At 38.5% G+C, this 25,170-nt stretch overlaps 2 protein-coding genes across 2 annotated transcripts in view; one reads left to right on the forward strand and one right to left on the reverse strand.

Moving 5' to 3' along the window:
* The window catches only part of LOC128855589 (Y+L amino acid transporter 2), a 29,410-nt gene extending 6,257 nt beyond the window's left edge, over positions 1-23,153 (forward strand). The window contains exons 2-7 of the mRNA XM_054090615.1: positions 16,162-16,406; positions 16,480-16,748; positions 16,838-17,038; positions 21,092-21,241; positions 21,350-21,527; positions 21,598-23,153. Of these exons, the coding sequence (XP_053946590.1) occupies positions 16,162-16,406; positions 16,480-16,748; positions 16,838-17,038; positions 21,092-21,241; positions 21,350-21,527; positions 21,598-21,659 (1,105 nt within the window). The 3' untranslated portion in view covers positions 21,660-23,153. The remainder of the gene's footprint in view (positions 1-16,161; positions 16,407-16,479; positions 16,749-16,837; positions 17,039-21,091; positions 21,242-21,349; positions 21,528-21,597) is intronic.
* The window catches only part of LOC128855588 (coatomer subunit gamma), a 53,195-nt gene that overhangs the window by 14,899 nt on the left and 13,126 nt on the right, over positions 1-25,170 (reverse strand). The gene's annotated exons all lie outside the window — the stretch shown is intronic.

Here is a 25,170-nt window from a genome sequence, read left to right on the forward strand (position 1 = left end):
TTATGACGCGTGATTGTAGTTGTCATTCATGTTTTTGATTGATAGTTTACTTACGCTCAGATATGCAGCTATTAACCTGCTATCTTCCTGAGGTATTGTTTACATAAAAATATACCGATAAATGGCTTTAAAATTGAATCCGAGTATCTCGGAAAGCATGCATCGCACCTAGTAACACTGTAATGCGTTTGAAGGGCGAAATTTTGTAGATTGAAATTAATAAATTGTACTGGAATCTACCTTTATACATATTTACATTTGCAACAAAATATCTTTTAAAACAAACAACAAATTACAACAATTTTTTTGAGACAAAGTATTAGCAAGCAAACCCGGAAGTGGTTTTCTCTAGGAGTTAAACGCCATGTACGAAAATTTTCTGTGTGACTGTAGGTTCCGCCAAGGCCTCTGATTTCAGCAGAATTCATCAAACAATCATAGTGATTGTTTATGCTGTTACCGCAACAATTATTTGAGGCCTTGCGAAAAAAAAAAAATTGTACGGCACAGGGTGTTCAAAATAAAATAGTATAATAAAATTTATGATTTATTATTTCAAATCAATCAATCAGCAGTGAAATATTTTGCGCTTGCTAAAAAAAAAAATCCATTTAAAGGAAGAACTTTATTCTGGTCTGAAAAAGCCAATGAGTAATTCTGATCTTTACGACAGTCATTATCATCATTATTTATCCCACGCCGCTCTCCTCCCCGCATACCGCGCGAGGCGGGTCCATTTTGACCGAGCAGTTTGGCAGTTTCGAGCTGCAATCTGTAATCCAGTTACTGAAATCACAAATGGGATTGTTTTTACAGTATTTTGTTTCCATATTCGTTTTATTTCTTGAGTTAGTTCACTACATTTTTCAATTTTTTCTATGTATTTATCACCTACCCGGTACTTTTTGATCATAAGGTATGTATCATAGCTGGTTCTGTACCCAGACTGTTTTCTTTTCTTCAACTGCTATATGAGTGATTGTTATTTTAGTGTTTTGTAGGCTTAGTGGGATGTAGTGCTTATCAGCAAGGACTATTGCTTTGTATAGATCGGATATGTGTGTGTGGAAAAATTGTCTTAATTTTGAAATTTGGTTATTGGGAAGGTTGTGGATATTAATGAATGCTCTTCCTCCTCTTGGCATTGTAAGTACAGGGTTGGCCATATTAAACTGACCCATTGAGTAACCCTATAACTTTTTACTGTAATTTCAGATCAGCTAATGAAATACCGCGTTGGAAGCGTCAGTCGAAGGAGATTTATACGATGAAACAGTACACCCCAATAGAACGCGCTGAAATTGTTCAGCTGTACATTCAAAATTCCTTCTCGATTGTAAAAACGCAACGTGCGTGGAGAAAAAAAAATAAAGTGAAAAGTGCGCCGTCAAAGAACGCAATCAAGCAAATGCACAAAAGATTTTTGTCTTCCGGCACTGTGGCTAATACCCGACGTCCAAATAAAAAGCGGCCAAGACGATCTAACGAAAATATCGCGGCCGTACGAGCCAGTATCGAGTCATCGCCGCGAACGTCAGGTAATCGTCGTTCTGCTCAGTTGGACATCCCTCGGACCACTCTACGACGTATCATTCGTTTGGATTTGGGGATATTCCCGTACAAAATACAACTAAATCAACAACTGTTGCCGGCCAATAAGCCTCGTCGCTTGGAATATGCCAATTTTTGTTCCCTGGCCGTTTGATATCAAAAAGCGGCGATTTTGACTGGCCGCCACGATCACCGGATTTGACGCCACCGGACTTTTTTCTTTGGGGCTATTTGAAATCTAAGGCTTACGTCAACAAGCCAAAGACACTAGGCGCACTTAAGGCCAATATCCGACGGGAAATAGCCGCCATATCGGCCGGACGCTGGCCAAAACTATGGAAAACGCCGAAAAACGGGCACATTACGCTATACGAGCTAAGGGCGACCACTTGCGCGATATCATATTCAAAAAGTGATGTAAACGAATCTCCTTGAACTAAATTAAATGTTTTTCACAATGAAACACAAAAAAATGTTTCTTTTTCCATATTTTTTTAATAATCACATGGGTCAGTTTAATATGGCCAACCCTGTATTTGTGCGCATGAGTTAGGGTGAAATTTTCTATATTTGGTAAGGGGCCTTGCTGGTCTTTACAGGTTGTCAATATCAGTTTTGGCCCAGTTTACTATTCCGAAGAAGTACGTGAGTATTGGTATGGCGTACGTGTTGATTGCTTTACGGAGAGAGATTATTGGAATTTAGTTGTCTTTTAAGTATCTGGTTAAGGTGTTTTTTGTACGGCAGTGAAAGTTGGTTTTTATTAGAAGTGTGGACTATTTTTGTATTTTGTTGGAATCCAAGATATTTGCACATTTTATGTTCTTCCATGTTTTCAAGGATTTGATTGTCTAATGTTTTTTGTCAGCGCGTCCCTTCTCTATGCATTGTGCTTTACATTTACTGATGCCAAAGCTCATTTTTATATCGTTTGTTATTTGTTCTGTGATTTTTAAAAGTGTTGTTAAGTGTGCTTGTATTGATGCGTACAGTTTGATGTCGTCCGTTTGTTTTATATTGTATCCATATGTTGTATTGTTGGCGGCGTTGGAAAGAGGGTTAAGACAGAGGAGTTATTGTTATTATTATTTATAAGAGTAGGCAAGCCACGCAACACTGGATCATACTCACATACGTATACATATATGTATGTATTTGAGGACTCGTAGGGGCTAGGGGTAGTCAGAGGCCCGAAAAAATTATGATTTTCAATAACTTTTTTTGCTAGTCAATTGCTTTATTTTACAAAAATAAAAACATAGCATTAATACATCATGTTTCGACTTGACTTTAGCAAAATTACCCGTTTCTCGAGAAGCCCTTTGCGGTGATCCTCACAAGTCCTGGGATATTCATCTAAAATCAATCGGACAAGAAGCTTTACAATAACAATATGACGGCTTCAGGAAATATTTTTCAGATTTTTGAGAAAAAAAACCGACAATCAATTGTTAAAAAAAATCGAAATTTTTGGAAAAAAATCCTTCGATCAGGCACGAGTTTTTTATGTTTTTCAAAAGCAGCATACATTTTATTGAAAATTAAGAAGTTTTTAAGTTACAGTAATCACCAGTTTAAGAAAACATAGTTTTGAGAAAAATGCATTTAAGGTTTTGCTATCGAACTATAGCGCACGAGCGCCCTTTATTAATTGTTGAATAACTCGAAAAGTAATATATTTTTCGAATTCACTTCAAATTTTCACACAATATTTCTAAGATATTATACTTTAAGAAAATACAAAAAAAATTCCAATTTTGTGAAAATTCTGACTTCTCTTAACCTCATAAATTGAGTGCGCTTGGCTGGGAAGTTTTTGAAGTTGTCATTTGCTGAGTTCATTTCAAGCGACTCTTAATAAGTGGAGTAAAGTTGGATCCAATCGAGGCCTGCAAAATGCACTCGGAATAGTTTTTCGAATAGAAAACCCAACAAACTCATGTACATATGTACATAAGTTGTTGGAATAACGGCTTTAACGGAAAAATGGTAAAATATCAAAGATCGAAACGTCATCAAATTCGGTGTAGCAAAGTTACTCAAAAAAGGATTTTTTGCTTTTGTTATTTTTGAGCGAACATTCTAGGCATTTCAATATTTTATAAACTGTTTTTAAATAAAAAATGTAATTACACGTATCTGTATTTTTGTATTATTGTGGCTCACTTGTTCGAAGAAAATTCTTCATTGTAAGATTTTTTCCACCCGTCTATTTATGGAAAAATTTACAATGGCTACCTTCTCGAGTTATTTACGAGTTTATAGACCAAATAAATATAATATCGTCATTGGCGTTACTACCGTTGTTCTCATATATTTTTCGTTTTGTTTTGATTTCAGATAATGAAATTGGTAAATAAATGATCGTAAATTTTGATAATATTTTGTCTCGCACATATACTTATGTACATATTGTACGTATAAACGCTAATAAAACAAATTAAATGTTCACGAATTTTGAGAAAGCTATAAGTAGTTCCACGTCATTTACATTTAGTAACAAATATTGGTTGACTTTGGTGTTGTTAATTTTTGTTTTTTAGCTTCAAAGCCAGTTTTTTGTTTAATAGTGGCTACTACGAAGAGTTTGTTGATTCGATTTTCACCATTAGATCCAATTAGTATTACTTACATACATACATACGCGTAAGTACATACGTTTGTTCATGCGTGTCTGCGTAAACTGTAATAAATGGAGTAAGCGTAGAATTAGCGTATTTGGCAGTACTTGGCGGGCATCATCACGCACGCGCAAAAGCCTTTGTCTTCTATTCGATTACTCATCGCTATAAAGGCTTTAAAATTCACTTTAGTTTTGTTTTTTCTTTTTTTTTTTATATGGGACGGGTGTAGTTTTGTGCGCTGCACGAATTCAAGATGAATGCAAAATCATAACATTAAGCTTAGGTCATCACACTTAACACTATGAGATTTGTGGCGTCGCTGATTACCGCCAATTTAAATTTTGAAAAACTAATTTACAGTGCGTCTTGATGTTTTACAAATGGAGTTTTATGCTGCCTACGAACGATAGATAATTTATAAGAAGCTTTTGCATGGAAGAAATAGAAAAAATACTCTCGAAGGCTTGTCATTGTCTGCCGAGGAGCGACCGCATTCGAGAAGACTTTTTCTATCCTTTGGGGTTTCGAACCTGTGCTCTTCCGAATGATAGTCATGGTATGAGTTCATAATAATCGTATTCGGTGGCCTTTAAAAATTAACCGGTTCTTGTTACAAACCCTTTATTTTTATTTTTATTTTTTATGTTTTTTTTTTGCAGCTTCAATTTGAACATACAGTGAAATTTGAAGAGGGTTGCCAGTTACTTGGTACAGTAGCGAAAAAATATATTTGTAAAGAATTAATCTTCACCCTTTTGCATCACCGAAATAGGCGATGTACTCAAAATACCTTGTGTCGGCACGACTTCAACAAAAAATTATATATGGATTATGGATTATTCCGTTCTTGGTGAAAAGAGAGTTTTTCTTCGCTGTTTATTCCGTCGAATACGAGGGGTGCCTTTTATATAATATTTCGGGATTAGAGAACAAATTTTAATCATCGAAAATCACTTTATTGTTTTTCAAAATATTCTCCATGAAGATCTATACACTTTTGCATGCGTTTGAACCAATTGTCGAAGCACTTTTGCCACTCTGAATGAGGTACCTCCAAAACATGCATTCTGAATGCCGCAACCGCTTCTTCAGGTGTCGAAAAACGTTGACCTCTCAGTTTGTTTTTTACGTACGGGAATAAAAAGAAGTCATTCGGTGCCAAGTCAGGACTATACGGCGGATGACCCATTAATTCGATGTTTTGGGTGCTCAAAAATGCAGTTGTTTGAGCCGATGTGTGAGAGCTCGCATTGTCCTGATGAAGAGTGATCCGTCTTTGGCGATTGGTTTTCCTAATTTCTTGGAAGACAACTGGCAAACAAATGGTTGTGTACCACTCAGAATTTACTGTTCTGCGTTATTCTAGTGGTACGGTTGCGACATGCCCAGTTTTTCCGAAAAAACAGGTGACCATTTGCTTGGAAGTGCTTCGTGCGCGAACAACTTTTGTTGGATTTGGCTCATCTTGAAACACCCATACAGTTGACTGCTGTTTACTTTCGGGTTCATACGCGTAAATCCATGATTCATCACCTGTCACGATGTTATAGACGTGTTTCGAAGCCCCGCGATCGTATTTTTTGTGCTTTCCTTCGACCAATCGACACAAGCCTTTTTTTGAGCGATTGACAAATTGTGTGGGATCCAACGCGAACAAATTTTTTTGACAGTCGAATGTTTATGCAATATTGAACGTATGCTGGTCCCACTTATGCCTAAGATTGTCTCAATCTCACTATAGATCACATGACGATCTTGCAATATCAGTTCGCGCACAGCATCAATGGTTTTCGGAACAACAACTGATTTTGGACGACCTTCACGAAGTTCGTCTTGGAGTGAACTACGACCACGATTGAATTCACTATACCATCGATAACCACTGGTCCTTGATGGAGCTTCATCGCCAAAAAATGAATTAAATTCATCCATGCAATGTTGCTGAGTTAATCGACGTCGAAAGTTGTAAAAAATAATCGCACGAAAATGTTCACGATTTAATTCCATTTTTGGACCGAGATGAATCTTTTAAGTTACTGTAAACAACACAAATAGCGCTGGTATTTCAAAACGTTCTGAGTACGTAAAAGCCAAAAAATGTCAAACTTTGCGATACAGCTGTCAGTTGCCAGATTGCAACACCAGGGTTGCCAACTCCCGAGATATAAAAGGCACCCCTCGTATGCAGTAGGGTTCAACTAATTAAAAATATTTTTTTTAACGAATAAGGCATTAATAATAAGAGAGAATTCATTAAGAAGTCGTAGAAGCTCCGACACAAATAAAAAATATACAGTTTGCTATAAAAAGTAAAATTATTTAGTACTAATTTTTTACGCAAAGGCACTTGCGCGTCAAGTTGTTAAAAAAAGCATGGGTAAAAAAAGCTTTTCTGGGTTCTTATCTTCCACTTTTCTCAAAACCATAACATGATGGCTACTTCTCAAGCCCGGCATCATGTTCAGCGCATAAAACTACATCTGGAACCCACTTCTCATTAAAAAAAAAAAAAAAAAACATATAGACCTGTGTAATTTGCACGATTATGGAAGATTAAAGAATAGAGGTCGTCACAGCGATCTCATTTCCTTAAATTCTAGTTTGATAAAAACTTAGTAACTATGTTATCCTTTTTGACTGTCTTTTTAATAAAATCTCTAAATTTGTTGAGATAGATTTTTTATTTTCAAAAGATCACCTATTAAATACGTTGAATATTTATTATAAATACATTAATTGTACTTCCTTTTTATTGTTTATTAATCTCAAAATATGTCCACTTAGCCTATAAGAATCTATTATATTCATTGGCTTAATAAATAAATAATTAAATAAACATAGCAAATGATTTTTACAAATAACTGACAGCTACTCATATTTTGCTTTGATGCTCAAACTGGTTCATATCCGCGATTGAAAGAATACAGTAGGTTGCTTATAAAGAGGAACCATTACTCAACACTCAGCGAATTTGACAGAATCCGATTTTAAGCTGGCAAGCCTCTACATGTTTAACTTCATGTTTAATCTTATAAAAACTTTTTCCTCTAGTTTTAGTTATAGTTTTTATAGGCATTCATATAGACTGAAATAATTAGAATATCAACTTCACAGAGGCGAAATAAAGAAAGATTAGGAAAAAAATCGGAATGGTTTACCTGGAAATGTCAGTCAGCTAGAAAGATGTCATTAAAACAACTGAGAATTTATAACAAAACTTTGAGTGGAAGTGATAAAAAGAAATATATTCAAGCAAATAGAAAATACGAGAAACTATGTGAAGAGAGCAAGAAGAATTACTATGACAATCTTGAACTCAGAATAAATGAGGTTAATAACAGTAAGGATTGGTGGAAGATGGTCTACGTCCTTCGGTGTTCAGTTACAGAATCTTGTCTAGAGGTATCGCCAGCAATATTCATGCACTATTTTCAAACATTATTAAATCCAACTCGCTGTGCACCATGTATACAATATGTGGCAAATTTAGTAAGGGATGATTGTCTAGACAGACCAATCTCAATAGATGAAATCAGATTGATGTTACAAAAAACGAAATGTGGAAAAGCTCCAGGCTCAGACAAGGTTCCATATGAATTTTTTAAAAATGCCGATGACCGGTTTCTTGTTGAGTTGGCAAACGTTTTTAATAGGCTATATAATATGGGCCAAGTATCTGAATGTTTCGAAACAAGTCTGATATATCCGCTCTTTAAAAAAGGCGATAGGAAATCTCCCTCCAATTATAGAGGTATCTCATTCATGAATTGTGTTGCAAAGATAATGATGGGCATTTTAAATGAGCGACTCACAAGCTGGGTAGAAAATAAAAATATTATAACAGAATTTCAAGCAGGTTTCAGAAAGCGACATTCAACCGTAGATAACATAGGTATATAACCTAGCAGCAATAGTCCATATTAAGTTTAGGGAAAAGAAAAAAGTGTACGCGTTTTTGTGGACTTTAAAGCCGCTTTTGATACTGTCCCTAGACAACTATTGCTATACAAGCTTCATGAAATAGGAATCTCCACCAAAATGGCAAACTTTATTGAAAGTTATTACAGAAATACTTGTGCGATAGTAAAAGTAGGAGATGAAATGAGTGAAAAATTCAAAATATCGGCAGGAGTAAAGCAAGGGTGCCTGCTTTCACCTTTGCTCTTTGCTCTTTACTTGAATGACCTGCACGACTGCTTGGAGGGGGGACTATAAAGAGTTGATAGATGAGTATATTCTTCTTCTTAATTGGCGCTATAACCGCTTACGCGATTTTGGCCGAGTTTAGCAAAGCGTGCCAGTCGTTTCTTTCTCGTGCTAACCGGCGCCAGTTGGACACACCAAGTGAAGCCAAGTCCTTCTCCACCTGATCTTTCCAACGCAGAGGAGGCCGCCCTCTTCCTCTGCTACCACCAGCTGGTACCGCATCGAATACTTTCAAAGCCGGAGCGTTTGTATCCATTCGGACGACATGACCCAGCCAACGTAGCCGCTGGATCTGAGTATATAGATGAGTTAAATATCCGTTTGCTATTATATGCTGACGATATCGTCATATTGGCAGATGAGGTTAGTGCTCTTCAAAAAATGATAAGCAACTTAGAAAAATACTGCGATAAGTGGAATATGCAAGTAAACTTATCTAAGTCCGCTATAATGATTTTTCGGAGAGGCGGTAGAATAGCAGAAAAAGAAAAGTGGTTTTTTCACGGCGAAGTTATACCAATAACGAAAGAATATAATTACTTGGGTGTAAAGCTAACATCAAAACTCAGTTTCAAGCAACATATAGAAAATAGAAATGTTCTAGCGAAAAATAGCATAAATGCAACTTGGCGCACATTTCTTAGTAAAAATAAAATTAAGTTGTCGGCAAAATGGAAACTGTTTTTAGCGGTGACTAGAGCAATCCAGAGTTATGCTGCTCAGGTATGGGGAAACTCGTTGTTTGAAGAAGTAGACAAAATTCAACTTTATTTTTTAAAAAGGGTACTTCATCTCCCGAGTAATCCGCCATCTTATTGCATTCTCTTGGAGACAAATGTTCCAAGTTTTCATTTGTATACACTGCAGCTTCACTTAAAATATATATTCAAAACGTTATTTGAATATGATGATAATAGATTGCCTCATATACTATCAAAAAAGATTTTAGAAAAACAGATATTTTGGGTTGAAGAAATTAGTAATCTGGCACAAAAGTTAAATATAACATGTAACTGGGGCACTTCAAATAAAAGAGAGTGGAATAGAAATATAATTTCAAAAATAGAAAATCTTCATGATTCGAATATTCGAACTTTATGGGAAGGGGCACACCAAAGCACCCGATTATATAAGGAATTAGACCATAACAACGCCAGAAGCTATTTAAACGATACTACTGGAATCTATAAAATTATGTGGATTATGAAAGTCAGATGTGATTTAATATATTTGGGAAGCCAAAGGGATTTAAATTGCACTTTATGTAACTTAAATGAATTAGAAGACATCACACATTTCTTAGGAAAATGCCCGATACTTAAAAGAATTAAATTAAATGGTGTTGGCCCTTCTGGATATAATAACTTATTTAAGTTCATCACTGGTGCTATAGAATATAGAAAATTAATTTTAAGCGAATTCAATACATAGTACCATAGTGACATATGTAAAATGTAAGATTTTGTTTTTTTTTCTTTTTTCTTCCGACAAACGACCTAGTGTCACTGTCGTACGTTCTAATGTTAATGATTAAAAATGAAATGTAATGTTTATTTTAAAAAAGTCGAACAATAGATAATAATAATAATAATAATAAATAATAATAATAATAAATAATAATAATAATAAATAATAATAAAGACGGTTTCAAATATCGAATACTTTAGTCGAGCCTAAAAGTAAAGTGCCTTAATATTTTGAATAATATATTTTGAGAATTTAAATATTTTTAACAAATAAAATCTATTAAATTACAAAAATTAATATCTGTTTGGTTTATTTTTCTATATTTCATGCTTTTATATCGATATGATATGATGCCGAAAACTTTTGTCCATCACAGTACGCATATTTAAAATTTTCCAGCATTTTTTTTTATATTTATTGAAACTTTTCTTTTTACAAAAACGCGCTATTTTTTACGAACAATAATTTTAGAAACTTTTATGTCGTGACGAAGTTGTTATAATAAAAAAAAATTAATATAAATAATGGCGCGTACAGTTTTGTTAGGTGTTTGGCGGAGCTCTTCCTCCTATTTGTGGCAAAAGTTTTGATGTTGTTTCACAAATAGAGGGACCTACAGTTTCAAGCCGATTCCGAACGGCAGATATTTTTTATGAGGTGCTATTTCATGGCAGAAATACACTCGGAGGTTTGCCATTGCCTGTCGAGGGGCGACCGCCATTAAAAAAAAACCTTTTTTCTATCATTGTGTATGGTAGTCACGCACCAATGCATTCCATTCGGCTACAGCTATGTACTATGTAAAAAAAATGTTTGACAATCCGCCATTTGGTTTTCTACGACACGGATAAACTTTGCAAACAATGTTCAAACTTTAACATTCAAGGTTTTTTATTGAAATTCAATAAGTTACTTAACTAAAAAAAATGTTTGGATGTTTGATCTATTTTTCGGACTCTAGAGCGGTTTAACCCATGGTGAAAAGATTTTTAGAGGTGTGGCGAATATCAGACCGTTAACCGGCTCTCAGCAATTTTGAGGGAATAAGCTGAGTGGCTGACGTAACCAGGGTCGTGACGGCGATTCGTTGACGAAAAGACTGAGATTATGTTGGTGATATACGAAGAAAAGTAGACTCAGTCTTCACTGATGTTTCTTCGATACCGTCTGAAAATCGACTGATTGCGGGAGTGTGTTAATAAGTGTGAAACGAGCGGGCAGAATTCTGCTGCCGAGTCCCCGATGTGGCAACCGAAGTTATTCCCTCAATTTCGTTTTCATCATTGCTGAAGTCCAAATCTGGTAATCTATCATCCTTGGTTAGGTTAGGTTAAATGGCTGCCCTAGCTAAAGGGCTCACTTGGACAAATGTTAGTAAATTCGTCCGTTGTGGTGCCATACATGGGAGAGGGGAAAGGAGATGGGAAGGAAGAAGGAGCCTTGGGATTAGATACGATGATGACCATACATTTTACGACGGCGCTGACGGGGGCTGATTTGAGTTCGTAATTAGCCGTAACAAGCAACTAATGAACTTCACCAACTTTATGATATCTACACCGGCTATATCCGCAGGCGTAGCGAAAAAGTGAGAGCCCAGATATCTAAGTCTTTGCCAGACGAGAGCAGGGCAGCTGAGAAGAAGGTGTTGAGATGATTCCACCTCGTCCTCCAGACAGTTTCTGCAGAACGGACTTGAGGCAATCCCAAGTCTTACGGCGTGAACACCTAACGGACAGTGTCCGGTAAGGATGCCCACCAAATTTGAGAGCTGGGGTTTTGTTAGCTTTAGGAGTTCCCTTGTGCGTCCCCGATCTACCCGTGGCCAGAAGGATCTCGCGACCTTGCACGTTTGTGCAGTAGCCCAGCACTCGCTGAGTTGACTCGAGCCCCATCTTTCCAGGAGCAGACTACAGGTTCTCAGGGGAACCCCAATTCTCTCATTTCGCGACGAAACCGTCTCCAAAGTTCCCTGTCTAGCCAGCTCATCAGCCCAGCAGTTTCCCTCTATGATGAAGTATTGACTGATGATGAAGTATTCGGATGCAATCGAGAGAGAAGCCAGACATTCTCCGACCAATCTCGAGCGCACAAACAGCGAGCCCAAGGCCCTAATTGCCGATTGGCTATCGGAGTAGATATTTACTTCCTTAACGGTAATTACCGAATTGAGCAACCAGTCCACCGCTTCCTTAATTGCGGATACCTCTGCTTGGAAAACACTACAGTGGTCCGGGAGCCTAAATTTAAGTTTGATGGGAGGCTCCTTACAGAATACTCCCCCACCAACCCTTCCATCCAACTTCGAGCCATCCGTGAACATGTTTGCCATGCCATCCTTGGTTTAATCCGTTTAAAGTGATGTGGTTAATCCATTGTACAAAAATAAAAAGTAAAACACTCTTCTTCTTCTTATTTTTTTTGACAGGAACCTAGGAGTTTAATAGTGTGTGTGCTTGGCCTTTTGCTTGAGCTTATTGGCGGGGTTGCTAATTTGCCAAATTACAATTTTTATGGTAACATTAAAAACAATGGAATATCGACAACAACAAAAATAGTGAATAATATCTTTTACTTGAAAAATGTACAATAACAAAGATTTTTAATGTATTTCTTAGCTTCAACAAAGCTTTTCACGTCAGTTTTTTTTACTATTTGATGCGGTTGTCTATGAAATTTAATCATTTTCTATGCAGCCATGTTACATAAAAGAGCATTTTGAAATCAGGTGATCTCAGCTGTGGACATTTTTTAATAATCAGTTGAGAGTGTTCTTACTTATGGATCTGTACAATGGATGTGGAAGCCGAAGTTACTCGCTCAATTTCGTTTTTCACCATAGCTGAAGACCAAACTTGAAACCTACAGTCAGCCACGCCACGCTACTGGATGACATTTTACAGTCGACACTCCCGCCAGGGCTGAAGAGGTGGACCGCGAACTACCTAAGTGGTCGTCATTCGTCGGTGATATGTAGAGACCAAACATCTAAATAGAGGCAAATAAAGCAAGGTGTGCCGCAGGGCGGTGTCATTTCACCCTTGCTTTTCAACTTCTATGTTTCGAAACTCCCCCAGCCACCAGAGGAAGTCTTCCTGGTCTCATACGCCGACGACTGCATGATAATGGCGTCGGGCAATGACATTGATGGCCTATGCTCCAAGGTAAACGACTACCTCGTCAGCCTTTCCGCTTCTTCACTACGAGGAATTTACAACTCTCTCCCACTAAATCCACGGCGACCCTTTTCACCATCTGGACAAAGGAGGTCAAGCTACAACTCAAGGTCAAAGTCACAAATTCCGACGGTTAACAACCCCAAAATATTGGGAGTTACCTTTGACACCTTGCTCTCCTTCTCAGTGTATACAACCGCTATTGCAACTAAAGTACAGAATCGTGACAAAGTTCTCGCTTGCCGGCAGCACTTGGGCAAAGACAAGGAAATGTTACTGTCGACTTTTAAAGCAATAGACCGACCGGTTCTAAACTATGCTGCGCCTGTCTGGTCGCCTGGAACCAGTGATTCGCAGTGGACGAAGGTTCAAACCTGCCGAAACACTACATTTTACGGACCGCGACAGGATGTCTTTTGATGTCACCAATACAACCCCTACTTGATGAGGTCCTTATGCTGCCTGTTAAGGAGCATAACAAATTGCTCAGTAAGCAGTTTCTGCTAGGGTGTTACCGCAGGCCTCACCCATGCAGATACTTGCTCGGGCCTAAGCCTCCTCCCAGGCACATCAGGAGGCACCTCCTCAACTACGCGGACGAGATCTTAGACAAAACTAACAGACAGCCACTGGATCGGACGGTGTACATACAGGCCATAAACGACGTTCATCGGGAGACTCTCACCACCTTCTTAAGCTTCCGAAGCGAACGAAGAGCTCCAACTTCCCCGAGAGCCCCGCGTAACCTTGGCACAACAGGACACTAACAGACTTAATGCAAAATGCCTTGAACGCAACATGGGAATGGTGTAAAAAGGAGGGGCTGTCGATCAACCCTAACAAAACCACAATAATCCCCTTCACAAGAAAAAGAAAGTTAGAGTTTCCTGCATTGAAAATAAATGAAACAGTGATAGAACTAAAGGAAGAGGTGAAATATCTAGGTTTAACCTTAGATAAAAAACTCACTTGGGAATCGCATATAAATAATATAACAAAAAAAGCCACGAAATCCTTGTGGACAACCAAACAATTACTAGAGAGATCCTGGGGCCTCAGCCCTAGTATGGCCCTCTGGATATACACCCATATGGTTAGACCAATCATACTGTATGGGGCACTAGTATGGTGGAGCAAATCTATCCAACAAACAGCGATAACCAAACTGGGAAAAGTACAAAGGCTTGCTTGCCTATGCATCACAGGGGCTATGAGAACTACCCCAACAGCTGGCATGGAAGCACTCCTCAATCTCCCACCACTTCGTATAGAAATTCAAGAGGAAGCAGCTACGCAAGCACTCATGCTACACATGAAAGAAAATTTCAAATTGGGCAACCTCACCGGTCACCTAAATATCCTAAATAAAATCAAAAACACCATAAGCATGGCTCAAGTTTCAGACCACATTGACCCAACCCTCTGTTTCACAAAAGGATACACAGTTACCTTTCTTGAGAGGGTCGAGTGGAAAATAAACCCGAAATGGATGAATGATGATTCACAAAAATGGTACACTGATGGATCAAAAACACCTTATGGTGTAGGAGCAGGAGTAGTGGGGCCCAGAATCCACAAATCATACACTCTCACCAGGGACACCACTATCTTCCAAGCGGAACTATACGCAATAATGGAAGCAGTAAACATCGTGCAACGTAGAAACCACAAGAGAGTAAAGATCAAAATACTCTCGGACAGCCAATCAGTTCTAAAAGCTTTAGATAGCTATACCTACAACTCAAAAACCCTCTTAGAATGCCACAAGGCACTCAATAACCTGGCATCCAAAAACAATGTTTCATTAATTTGGGTACCAGGACATGAAGGATATGACGGCAACGAAAAGGCAGACTTTCAAGCCAAAAAAGGGGCAGATGAAAGCTTCATCGGACCTAGTCCTATGTTCGGATTCAACAAAAACAACCTAAAACAAAAAGTAAAATACTGGGCCAAAACTCTATTAAATCAGCATTGGAACAACGTAGAGGGTTTCAGACATTCCAAAAAGTTCCTAAGTTTCAACGCTAAAAGAGCTAACATGGCCCTCACGTTAAACAAAAAGAGCATTCGCACTCTCACAGGCGCCCTCACGGGTCACTTCACCTGCAACAAACACTTACATAAATTAGGCATAACTAACACCAGCACCTGCAGATTTTGCTGCGAAGATGAGGAGTCTATAGAACATCTCATTATCGAATGTCCGGGGTTGACGCATAGAAGGAAAAGGTTTTTAAACAAGTTAATGCTTACAGATGAAGACCTTCAATCACTCCCTCAGAAGGAGCTGGCACAATTCATAAGCATACTTAACAGTCAATAGACAGCATAGGGTGCACAATAGATCAATATGGTCGCAGTGCTAAAGGGCCACACCTTAACCCTTTACAACCATTAACCATTAACAACCATTAACCTTGGCACAATTACGTTCTGGATATTGTAGCAGGTTAAACTCCTACTTATCCAGAATCGACCCCGACATACTAAATATGTGTCCAGCATGTGAAAGCACGCCACACGACACTAACCACCTTTTCACATGTCCCATTAAACCCACTCATCTAACACCTCTCTCCCTCGCCCTTTCCCTCTGGACCCAAGTTTCCTGGGCCTACCGTTAGATGAGCTAGAAGAAGACGACCGGTGATAACGCTACATTGACAGGTAACCTATCATCCTTGGTTTGAAGACCAATAATACTTTTAAATCTTAAAAGATGCTTTGACATATCAGAAAAATAAATAAATAAATACATATGTATGTAGATGAATGCGTTTAGATTTACATATATATAATATTATATTCTACGTTTATTGAAATACACCGTTCCAGTGATATTAAAACAACAACTTCAAGGGCGTGCATTTGCGTCAACTATGCGCACTCAAATTTTTGCCTCAACCAAGTTATCGACAGTCAATCTACCGAATATATTTATACCCTAAAAGTATACTTCTTTAAATGCTTACTATAAATATACGCCACTCTGCTTGGTCACTTATTTTTATGGGTGCGCAATTCAATTAAATATGTGCTCGTATACATGTACATATATTGATTAGTACATATTATATTTCACTCACACATACATACATACGAGTAACGATTATATTATACATATTTCATTGCAGCCCTACAACGAACGCCATTATGGGCCTCACATTTGCCTCCTACGTGCTTCAGCCGTTCTTCGACAATGAATGCAGCATACCGCAAAGCGCACTACAACTGCTGGCCGCAGTCACTATATGCTTCCTTACCTACCTTAATTCGTGTTACATGAAAGTAACTACGAAAATGCAAAATATAATTATGTTCACCAAAATAGCTGCGTTGGTGTTAATTATCATTGTGGGCGTGACATGGATGTGTTTTGGTATGTTTGCTTTGAAACTTTGACGCTTTGACGTTAGGAACTAATTATCTCTATTTTTATTTTGTTTAATCAGGCCACGTTGAGAACTTTGATCACCCCTTCGAAAATACACAGACTGATCCGGGCAAGCTGTCCGTTGCATTCTATTCGGGCATTTTCTCCTACGCTGGTTGGAATTATTTGAATTTTATGACAGAGGAACTACGTGACCCATATAAGAATCTGCCGCGCGCTATTTATATTTCATTGCCGCTAGTGACGGCAATTTATGTGCTCGCCAACATGGCCTACTTGGCGGTGTTGTCGCCAGCAGAAATGATTGCCTCCGATGCGATTGCAGTGGTGCGTATGAAGTGGAGTAATTTAAATAATTGTTTTTGTTTTTTATTTTTATTGTCAAGCAACTCAGTAACTCTTTTCTTTCGCTGTAGTCCTTTGGTAGTCGTGTGCTCGGTCTATGGTCTTTCATTATACCCATTATGGTGGCGATTTCTGCTTTTGGTGGTCTTTCCGTACACATAATGACTTCGTCTCGGATGTGCTTTGTGGGTGCACGTAACGGTCATATGCCAGCGATCTTGTCAAATATAAGTGTGAAGCAATTTACGCCAGTGCCTTCGTTGGTGTTTTTGGTAATTTAACGCGTAACTAAATTATACATACATATATGCATAATAGGGTGGGTAAATTTTTTGTTCGAATTCTACTTGAAATTCTGAGAGAAAACAAAGAATAGAGTACTTGGACAAATTAAAAAAAAAATTGTATTGTAATTATGTTACATTAATACGCAGTTCTTATGAAGTTTAATATTTACTTAGTACTATGAATGCTATTTTTTCAATTTAGACTAATATTTAGGGATTTTTTGGTACGAGGGGTTTATTTTTCATATCTACATTTTAAAGCATCACAAGATAGTGATAGCCGCCGTAGCCAAATGAGTTGGTGCGTATTAAAAATTCGTGGAATTGGAATTGAAATTTGAAAAAAAAGCCAAGAAACACCGAAAGAAAAACACAAAGCGCATTGAATTTAAAGCTCTGGATAGTAAAAGAGTAGATAGCCAAGGACGAATGGAGAAAGGTAAAAATATACGATAGAATAAAGAAAGAAGAGGTAATAAGACCTGTGAGAATTTGGTAAATCTGAAAATATCCTCCTGTGAATTTTACTTATTCTCATGACATCGGAACTCAAAACTCGTAGCCTCGCTCTGGCAAATGCAGGACACTCAAAATGCTTAGAAGTACTTTCCGCAGTACACAGGTTCGAATCGCCGTGCATGAAACACCAAATGATAAAACATTTTTTTTCAATAGCGGTCACCCCTCGGCAGATAATGGCAAACCTCTGAGTGTATTTCTGCCATGAAAAAGCTCCTCATAAAAAACCATTTGCCGTTCAGAGTCGGCCTAAAGCTGTAGGGCCTTCCATTTGCCACAAATAGGAGGGGGAGCTCTGCCAAATGCCCAGAAAGGGTGTTGGTTGGTTAAAGTGGTGATTCTTCCAGAATCCAACTAGCGCTTCCGCGCCATTTTGTTGCCACATCCTCGTTGCCAACTTGTTTAACGGTTTTTTACAGCATAACTATATCCAGTCTGTGCGGTTAAGGAACCTTATTAGGTTGTTAACGTCTAAGCCAGATAGTTGTTCGAGATTCTCGAACAGCGGTTGGCCCAGGGTTAACATTCTGTCCTTTTATAGGGCACGGCATTCACAGAGGAAATGGAAGATTGTCTCCTTTTTCTCCGGTTGTTTACAACTGTGACAGTATGTATTGTGAGGGATACCCATTTTGGCTGCTTGTTCTCCGTTAGACCAAAAACCAGTTATGACTGCCGTTAGTCTCCAGGCGTCCCGTCGTTTCATTCTTATTAATGCCGACGATTGCTTGAGGTTGTAGGTGGGCCATAACGTTCTGCTAATTTTGCATTTCGTCTGGACTTTCCACCTACAGTCAGCGATTCGGAGGTATTTTTGGGAAATTGTTCTCTTGACTGCACCTAATGGTGTGAGTACCGATTCTGCAAGAGCGTTATTCATGGCACATCCCCCTCTTGCCAGTTCATCTGCTTTTTCGTTACCTTCAATGTTCCGATGTCCCGGGACCCAGATTAAGGTAACTAAGAAAGGGTGTAAGAACCATTATTTATATAGTAGGAAAGGCGTCAGCAGGTATTTTTTATATGTAAATCAAGTTAGAAATTCCAGAAAATCTAAAAAATTTTTTTCGAGTCATTAATTTTTAAATAAAAAAAATTTTCGACACATTAATTTTTTAAATTAAAAAACAATTTGTTTTCGAGTCATTAATTTTTAAAATTAAAAGAAAAAAAAATTTTCGAGTCATATTTTTTTTTAACTCAAAACGTATTTCCAATTCTTTTCGTTTTAGATCCTTTTTGTGAAACTTACAGAACAGTTGCTACTAGGCAGATTCGTAATTTCGACGTTGGGCCTCTCGATGGTACGCAGGTCCGTCAAGAGGGGCACCCCTCAGGGCGGTGTACTTTCTCCTCTGCTGTGGATTCTAGCAATGAATCAATTGTTGAAGAATCTAGAGGAAAGGAGGATACACGTAGTGGCCTACGCAGACGATGTTGCAATATTAGTAAGAGGGAAATTCCCAGATACCCTCTGCAACATAATGCAAAATGCTTTGAACGATGTAAGCCGGCGGGCTGCATCGAGTGGTCTAGGGATAAATCCCAACAAAACAGAGCTAATCATGTTCACCAGAAAATACAGGATACCTGCTCTAAACCCCCCTACCCTTGAGGGAATCACACTGTCAATTAGAGAAGAGGCAAGCTAGCTAGAACTAGTATTAGATAGGAAGCTCTCGTGGAAACATACGATTAATGATAGAGTAAAAAAGCAGCCACAGCACTCTATACATGCAAAAGAATTGTAGGGGCAAAATGGGGCCTGACCCCAAAAATAGTTCACTGGCTATATACAGCAGTGGTAAGGCCTATCGTGACATACGGTGTCTTAGTCTGGTGGCCAACACTGGAGAAAAGAACAACAGTGAAATGCCTAGAAAGTATTCAAAGGGGTGCTGGTCTCTGCATAAGCGGGGCACTAAAGACTACGCCCACGGCAGCGATGAATATCATGCTGCACCTATTACCGACTGAGGCCTACAGCAAATAGCTGGCGGCGAAATCGGCACTTAGGTTAAGAGAATCTTCCAACGTAGCTACTAACAGAAGAGGTCACGCAAGAATACTAGACGAATACCCCTTCCTACATCAAGCGACAGACTTTTGTAGCTCAGTGGAGTTGCATTTAAATACATCCTTTACCACAACTTTCCCAACGAAAGAAGATTGGGACAATGGGGTAATGGACTATAAAAGCGGAATCAGCATCTATACTGATGGTTCCAAGCTAAATGATCAAGTAGGCGGAGGCCTTCACTCTGAAGGAATGAATTCCAACATCTCATTCCGGTTACCGGATCACTGCAGCGTATTTCAAGCTGAAATATTGGCTATCAGAGAAGGCTTGCTAGCCCTAAATAAAAGTGTCATCACAACAAGAGATATAAAGATATATTCAGTTAGTCAATCGGCCCTGAAAGCTTTCAAATCGCCTAATATTAACTGGAAGACAGTAAAAGAATTTATTGACGTTTTGACAGAACTATCACAGATCTCTGGGTGCCGGATCATAGAGACATAGAAGGCAACTGCAAAGCAGATGAACTGGCGAGATTGGGTACCATTTTACCGATCCAAACAGACAAAGCAAACATACCTATACCTTTAGCAACTTGCAAGATGCTTATAGATAAACACCCAATCAGTGCTGCCAACAGGCTATGGTCTCAGTCCCTGATCTGCGCAACTAGTAGAATGACGTGGCCGGAATGGAACATGGGCCACTCAAACCGACTGTTAAAACTAAACAGGAAAAACATGAGAAATCTTCTTGGGTGTCCTAACAGGGCATTGTCTGATAGGCAGGCATGCCAGTAGACTGGGAGCGCCCTATAACGACTATTGCAGAAGCTGTAACGACATTGAAGAAGAAGAGATTATAGAACACTTTCTATGCGGGTGCATGCCTCTGGATAGAAGAAGGTTCAATATTTTAGGAAAAAGCTCCCTCAATAACTTGGCAGAAGTAGCCAATATAAAGATAACAAGTCTTGTTAGATATATCAAAGCCACAGGTTGGTTCAATGAGGACGATATAGACTGAGGAGAGGGGACAGCTCCGGTGGTATCACAATAAGTCTACTGCAGGCCTATGTGTGTCAAACGACAACCACTATACCTACCTACCTAGATCCTTTTTACTTTCAACACGAGGTGTCTTTTCTCTAATTTTCATATTATTTAAAGACAGCTTTTTTTAAAATGTATGTGGCTGGAAGCTGACTTTAGTAGCTGACTCGGCTCTATTGAACTTTTTTTCCTAGATTTGTATATAAAATCCGTATCTATTAGGGAGGATGCCGAAAAAAATCGTTCTATATAAATTGACCCGCCCTAATGCATATATTTTCCATATTATAAAGTACATACCTATAGACGCGTGTGCGTCTTGATTGACTGTAACCTCACATTCATATATATGCACATACGCATACGTATTTATGAACGCATATATCATACCTACAGATTTCTTAGAACGAGAGTATAATCCATTTTACATATCCGAATGTATTCCAGTGTATTTTGTCGCTTATAATGCTGGTCGTAAGCGATGTTTATGTGCTCATCACTTATAGCAGCATAGTGGAGTCGTTTTTCATAATGCTGTCAGTGTCGGCCGTACTATATTTCCGCTACACCCGCCCCAATATGGAGCGTCCAATTAAGGTAATTTTAAGTCCACAATTTGTGCGGTGGCAATCATTCAATCATCTGTTATGCACTTCATCATTCATAATACTTAATTCATTTCTATGTATGTTCGTATGTATGTAGGTCTCACTCTGGATACCTGCCCTCTTTGTGGTTATTTGTGCCTTTCTCGTGGTCGTGCCTGTCTATGTGGCGCCCTATGAAGTCGGTATGGGTGTTCTGATAACGGTGATAGGTGTGCCATTCTATTACGTCGGTGTCGTGTGGAAGAATAAGCCAAAGTGTTTACAGACTGCAATTAGTAAGTATTCTACGAATTGTACATTCTTGTACTCGTATTTTATCAATAATTTTCCCTCTTGCATTTGCAGACCATTTGACATACGTGTGCCAAAAAATGTTTATGTCAGCCAAAGAAGAGAAATATGAATGATTCATTTATTGTGTCAAAGCAATAGCCATCGTCATTCTGTTTGTTTATTAGTACTATTGGCTGTTATCTTATTTATGATTTTTTTTTTTTGATAGGAATTAATAGTCAGTAATCATCCATCGTTTGTACAATTGTTTGTAATGCATGTATTGTATTTGGTGCATTGTCGTATATGTTAGGCGAATATGTTACAAGTCAGAAAGTTGTATTCCTATAGAAATATACACACACACACACACACATACACGTTATTGTGCTACAATCGAGGTACCACGTATGCAGCGCAGAGATACTGAATCATTGTTGCTATTTACGATTTTGAGGAGATTCAAGCCTCAGTATAACGATAAGCTTAAGAAAAAACTAATTAAACCAAAGTTTCAATATATTTAATTAATAATGAAATGCTTAAAAGTGTTCCTAGAAAATTGTTCAATTTTTCTCAGAGAAAATTCAACTGCAAAAAATGTTTTTAAATTAATTTATTTCCTTTTATTTTACAGAAAAATTATATTCAAATTTACAGATTTGCTTTTCTCTAATCAAATGCCATAAATTTAGGTATGCAAATTGCAGCTTTACTTACAGTTAAGCTTTTGGCTTCCATTAATTGCATAGTAAACAGCTGCTATGGTTAGATTAGATTAGTTTAGATTCGTGGGGGGTTGGACAAGTCCAAGCACTCAGTCAGTAGACCAGTAGATCAGTAGACCAAAGATAAAGAATGGGTGGTAAGACGGATAAATTAGTTTGAGGTCACTCTTCCACAAATCTCTTAGATTCATTGAAGAATCATAAGAGATCCGGAAGAGGAAGAGTAGAACTTTATCCATACCCAGTATGTCGCAACCCAATATCCTTAGACTGATTCTGGAACACACCAGACAGCTACAGAGAAAATGCTCTGCAGTGTCGTCATTTTCAAGACAGGATAGGCATATCGAGCTGTCTACGACCCCCATGGTAGCCACATGCTGACCACAGACGTTGTGCCCTGTGATTACACCCACCAGTAGTCTCTGGTCCTTTCTGTTGAGTTTTAGGAAAAAGGTCGCTATTTTCTTGTTTGGTTCTTGCACAAAGCACTTGCCTACTCTGCACGAGTTCAACCCAGACCAACGTCCTCTATGGGTAGACTTCATGAAGTCGTCAATCCATAGTTGAATCGATTCGGAATTGACACCTAGTAAGGGTTCAGGGCCTAGTGGCATATTTATATATATATATATCATTGGCGCGTACACCCTTTATGGGTGTTTGGCCGAGCTCCTCCTCCTATTTGTGGCGTGCGTCTTCACGTTGTTCCGCAAAATGGAGGGACCTACAGTTTCAAGCCGACTCCGAACGGCAGATATTTTTTATGAGGACATTTTTCATGGCAGAAATACACTCGGAGGTTTGCTATTGCCTGCCGAGGGGCGACCGCTATTAGAAAAATGTTTTTCTTAATTTTGGTGTTTCACCCAGGTTCGAACTTACGTTCTGTCTGTGAATTCCGAATGGTAGTCACGCACCAACCCACTCGGCTGCGGCAGCCGCCGTACAGCAGAGTCTTTATTTGCCAATTTATTAGCTAACTCGTTCCCTGTAATACCACAATGTCCAGGCACCCAAATAACTAACTAAGTTTGTTGTGTTTTGCAACACTGTTCAATTTTGTTTTACATTCACCGACTAACTTCAAAGAGCAGAGTGGGTTAGCAAGGGCTTTCAGTGCAGCTTGACTGTCCAATACTGCTGTCACGCCACTTTTTCTCAATTAGCCAGTACGCCACATTCAGGATGGCATAGACCTCCGTAAGGAATACCGTGGCCATCTGTCCTGTAGCATAGGAGTACTTAGTGTCTTCGTCTAAGTACCATCCAGATGCGCTTCCATCGCTGGTTTTGGATCCGTCGGTGTAGAAAGTGTACTGATATCCCGTTAATAGCAAGTCTGGACTTAACCATTGATCGCTATCTGGGATCAAAACATCATACTTCCTACCGAAGCTAACGCCAGCCACCCGATTGTCCACTGGCATCGAGAACAGTGTGCACCGCTCCGACAACTGGTGGTATATCTGACAGTGGCCAGTGCTTACTTCATTTTCCCAGACTCCGTTTAACTTGAGCCTGTACGCCGCCTTCATTGCTTCCTTTCGAATTTGAAGATCTAGAGGTTGCAAGTTCAGAATGGCATTTAGGGCATCACCAGATGTTGTGCTCATGGCACCTGTGATACCCAAGCACCCACTTCTCTGTAGCCTGTTTAGGGGTTTTACTCTGGCTGCTATGGTTAATTAATTTCTTGAAATAAGTTAAGAGTTTTTGCCACTGATATCTAACTTATATTTAAAAATATCAATTTTAGGTTAAAATCATTTGTTAATACTTGAAAAGAGGATGCAAATATTCATGCCCATTTAACGTTAGCATTTGTAAAATCATATAAGTTTTATATTGTTCAGTAAAGCATTTCAGTTTTTACAGCCAAAGAAATACAACTCAAAAAATTTGTAACTTGTATAAATAACTGTTATCTTGTATATATGTATGTATATGTAGACAGTTACAAGCAAAAAAAAATATATATGTATATGAAGCTTTAAATGCAGTTCCGGATTAAAAAATATGATTTTGAAAACATAATCGCTTATATTTTCTACCTTGGAAAGTTTAAATTAAAAAGTGGAGAAATCAATACTTAGTCTTGCCATAAATTCTGTGACAACTTGTAGATTACGTACGGCGAGAACAAATTCGCTGAAAAAATTCTGTAATTTTTGCCTTTTTTTGTATGCATTGTCGTCTACTCAGAAATCATACTCAGTTTCGTGGCAAATTTCGTTTGTTAACAAACGAGCTGGAGCTAAGGGAAATCGCATTTCAGGGATTGCATTACAAAATGGTGTTAAAAGTGCGAGTTAGATTTACGAATTGCTGATAAAACTTATTATTTGGCGAATGTCTGTTTACCGCTCGGTCAATTGTTTTTCCTAAAAGTCTGAAGTGACAAACAGAAAAAGAAGCGATCGTCTTCGCGTGGTTCGCACCAGTACAGCCATAAAAGCCGTGCGCGAAAGAATTCGCAGAAGTTCCCTTAGACAGCAGAAAATCATGTCCAGGGAAATGAATGTATCGACCAGATCCAAGTCAAGAGATGATCTGCACATGAAAGCCTTCTGTCGCTCAACTGGTCATAAAGAAAATTAGATTCAACAGATGAAAGCAGCTCGATGGCATGCGGCCAACGGCCTGAAAATATTCTTTTCACAGATGAGAAAATTGTCGCTGTTTTCACAGAAGTTTTTAATAAGTACGACAAAATTTTTGATAAAACTTCTAAAGACGAAAAAAACTGTTGTGTGTCCAAGCGTTCAGCGTGGCCACCATCCAGCCTGTGTGATGATTTGGTGGGGAATGTCTTTTAAAAAGATGTAACGCCTCTTCATTTCTGAGAAAAAGGGGTTACGACCGGGACAAAAGTGTACCAGGTTGATGTCTTAGAAGGTTGAGCAGTACTCTCTTT

Source organism: Anastrepha ludens, chromosome 2 (assembly GCF_028408465.1).
Source record: "Anastrepha ludens isolate Willacy chromosome 2, idAnaLude1.1, whole genome shotgun sequence".
Classification (NCBI taxonomy): Eukaryota; Metazoa; Arthropoda; class Insecta; order Diptera; family Tephritidae; genus Anastrepha; species Anastrepha ludens.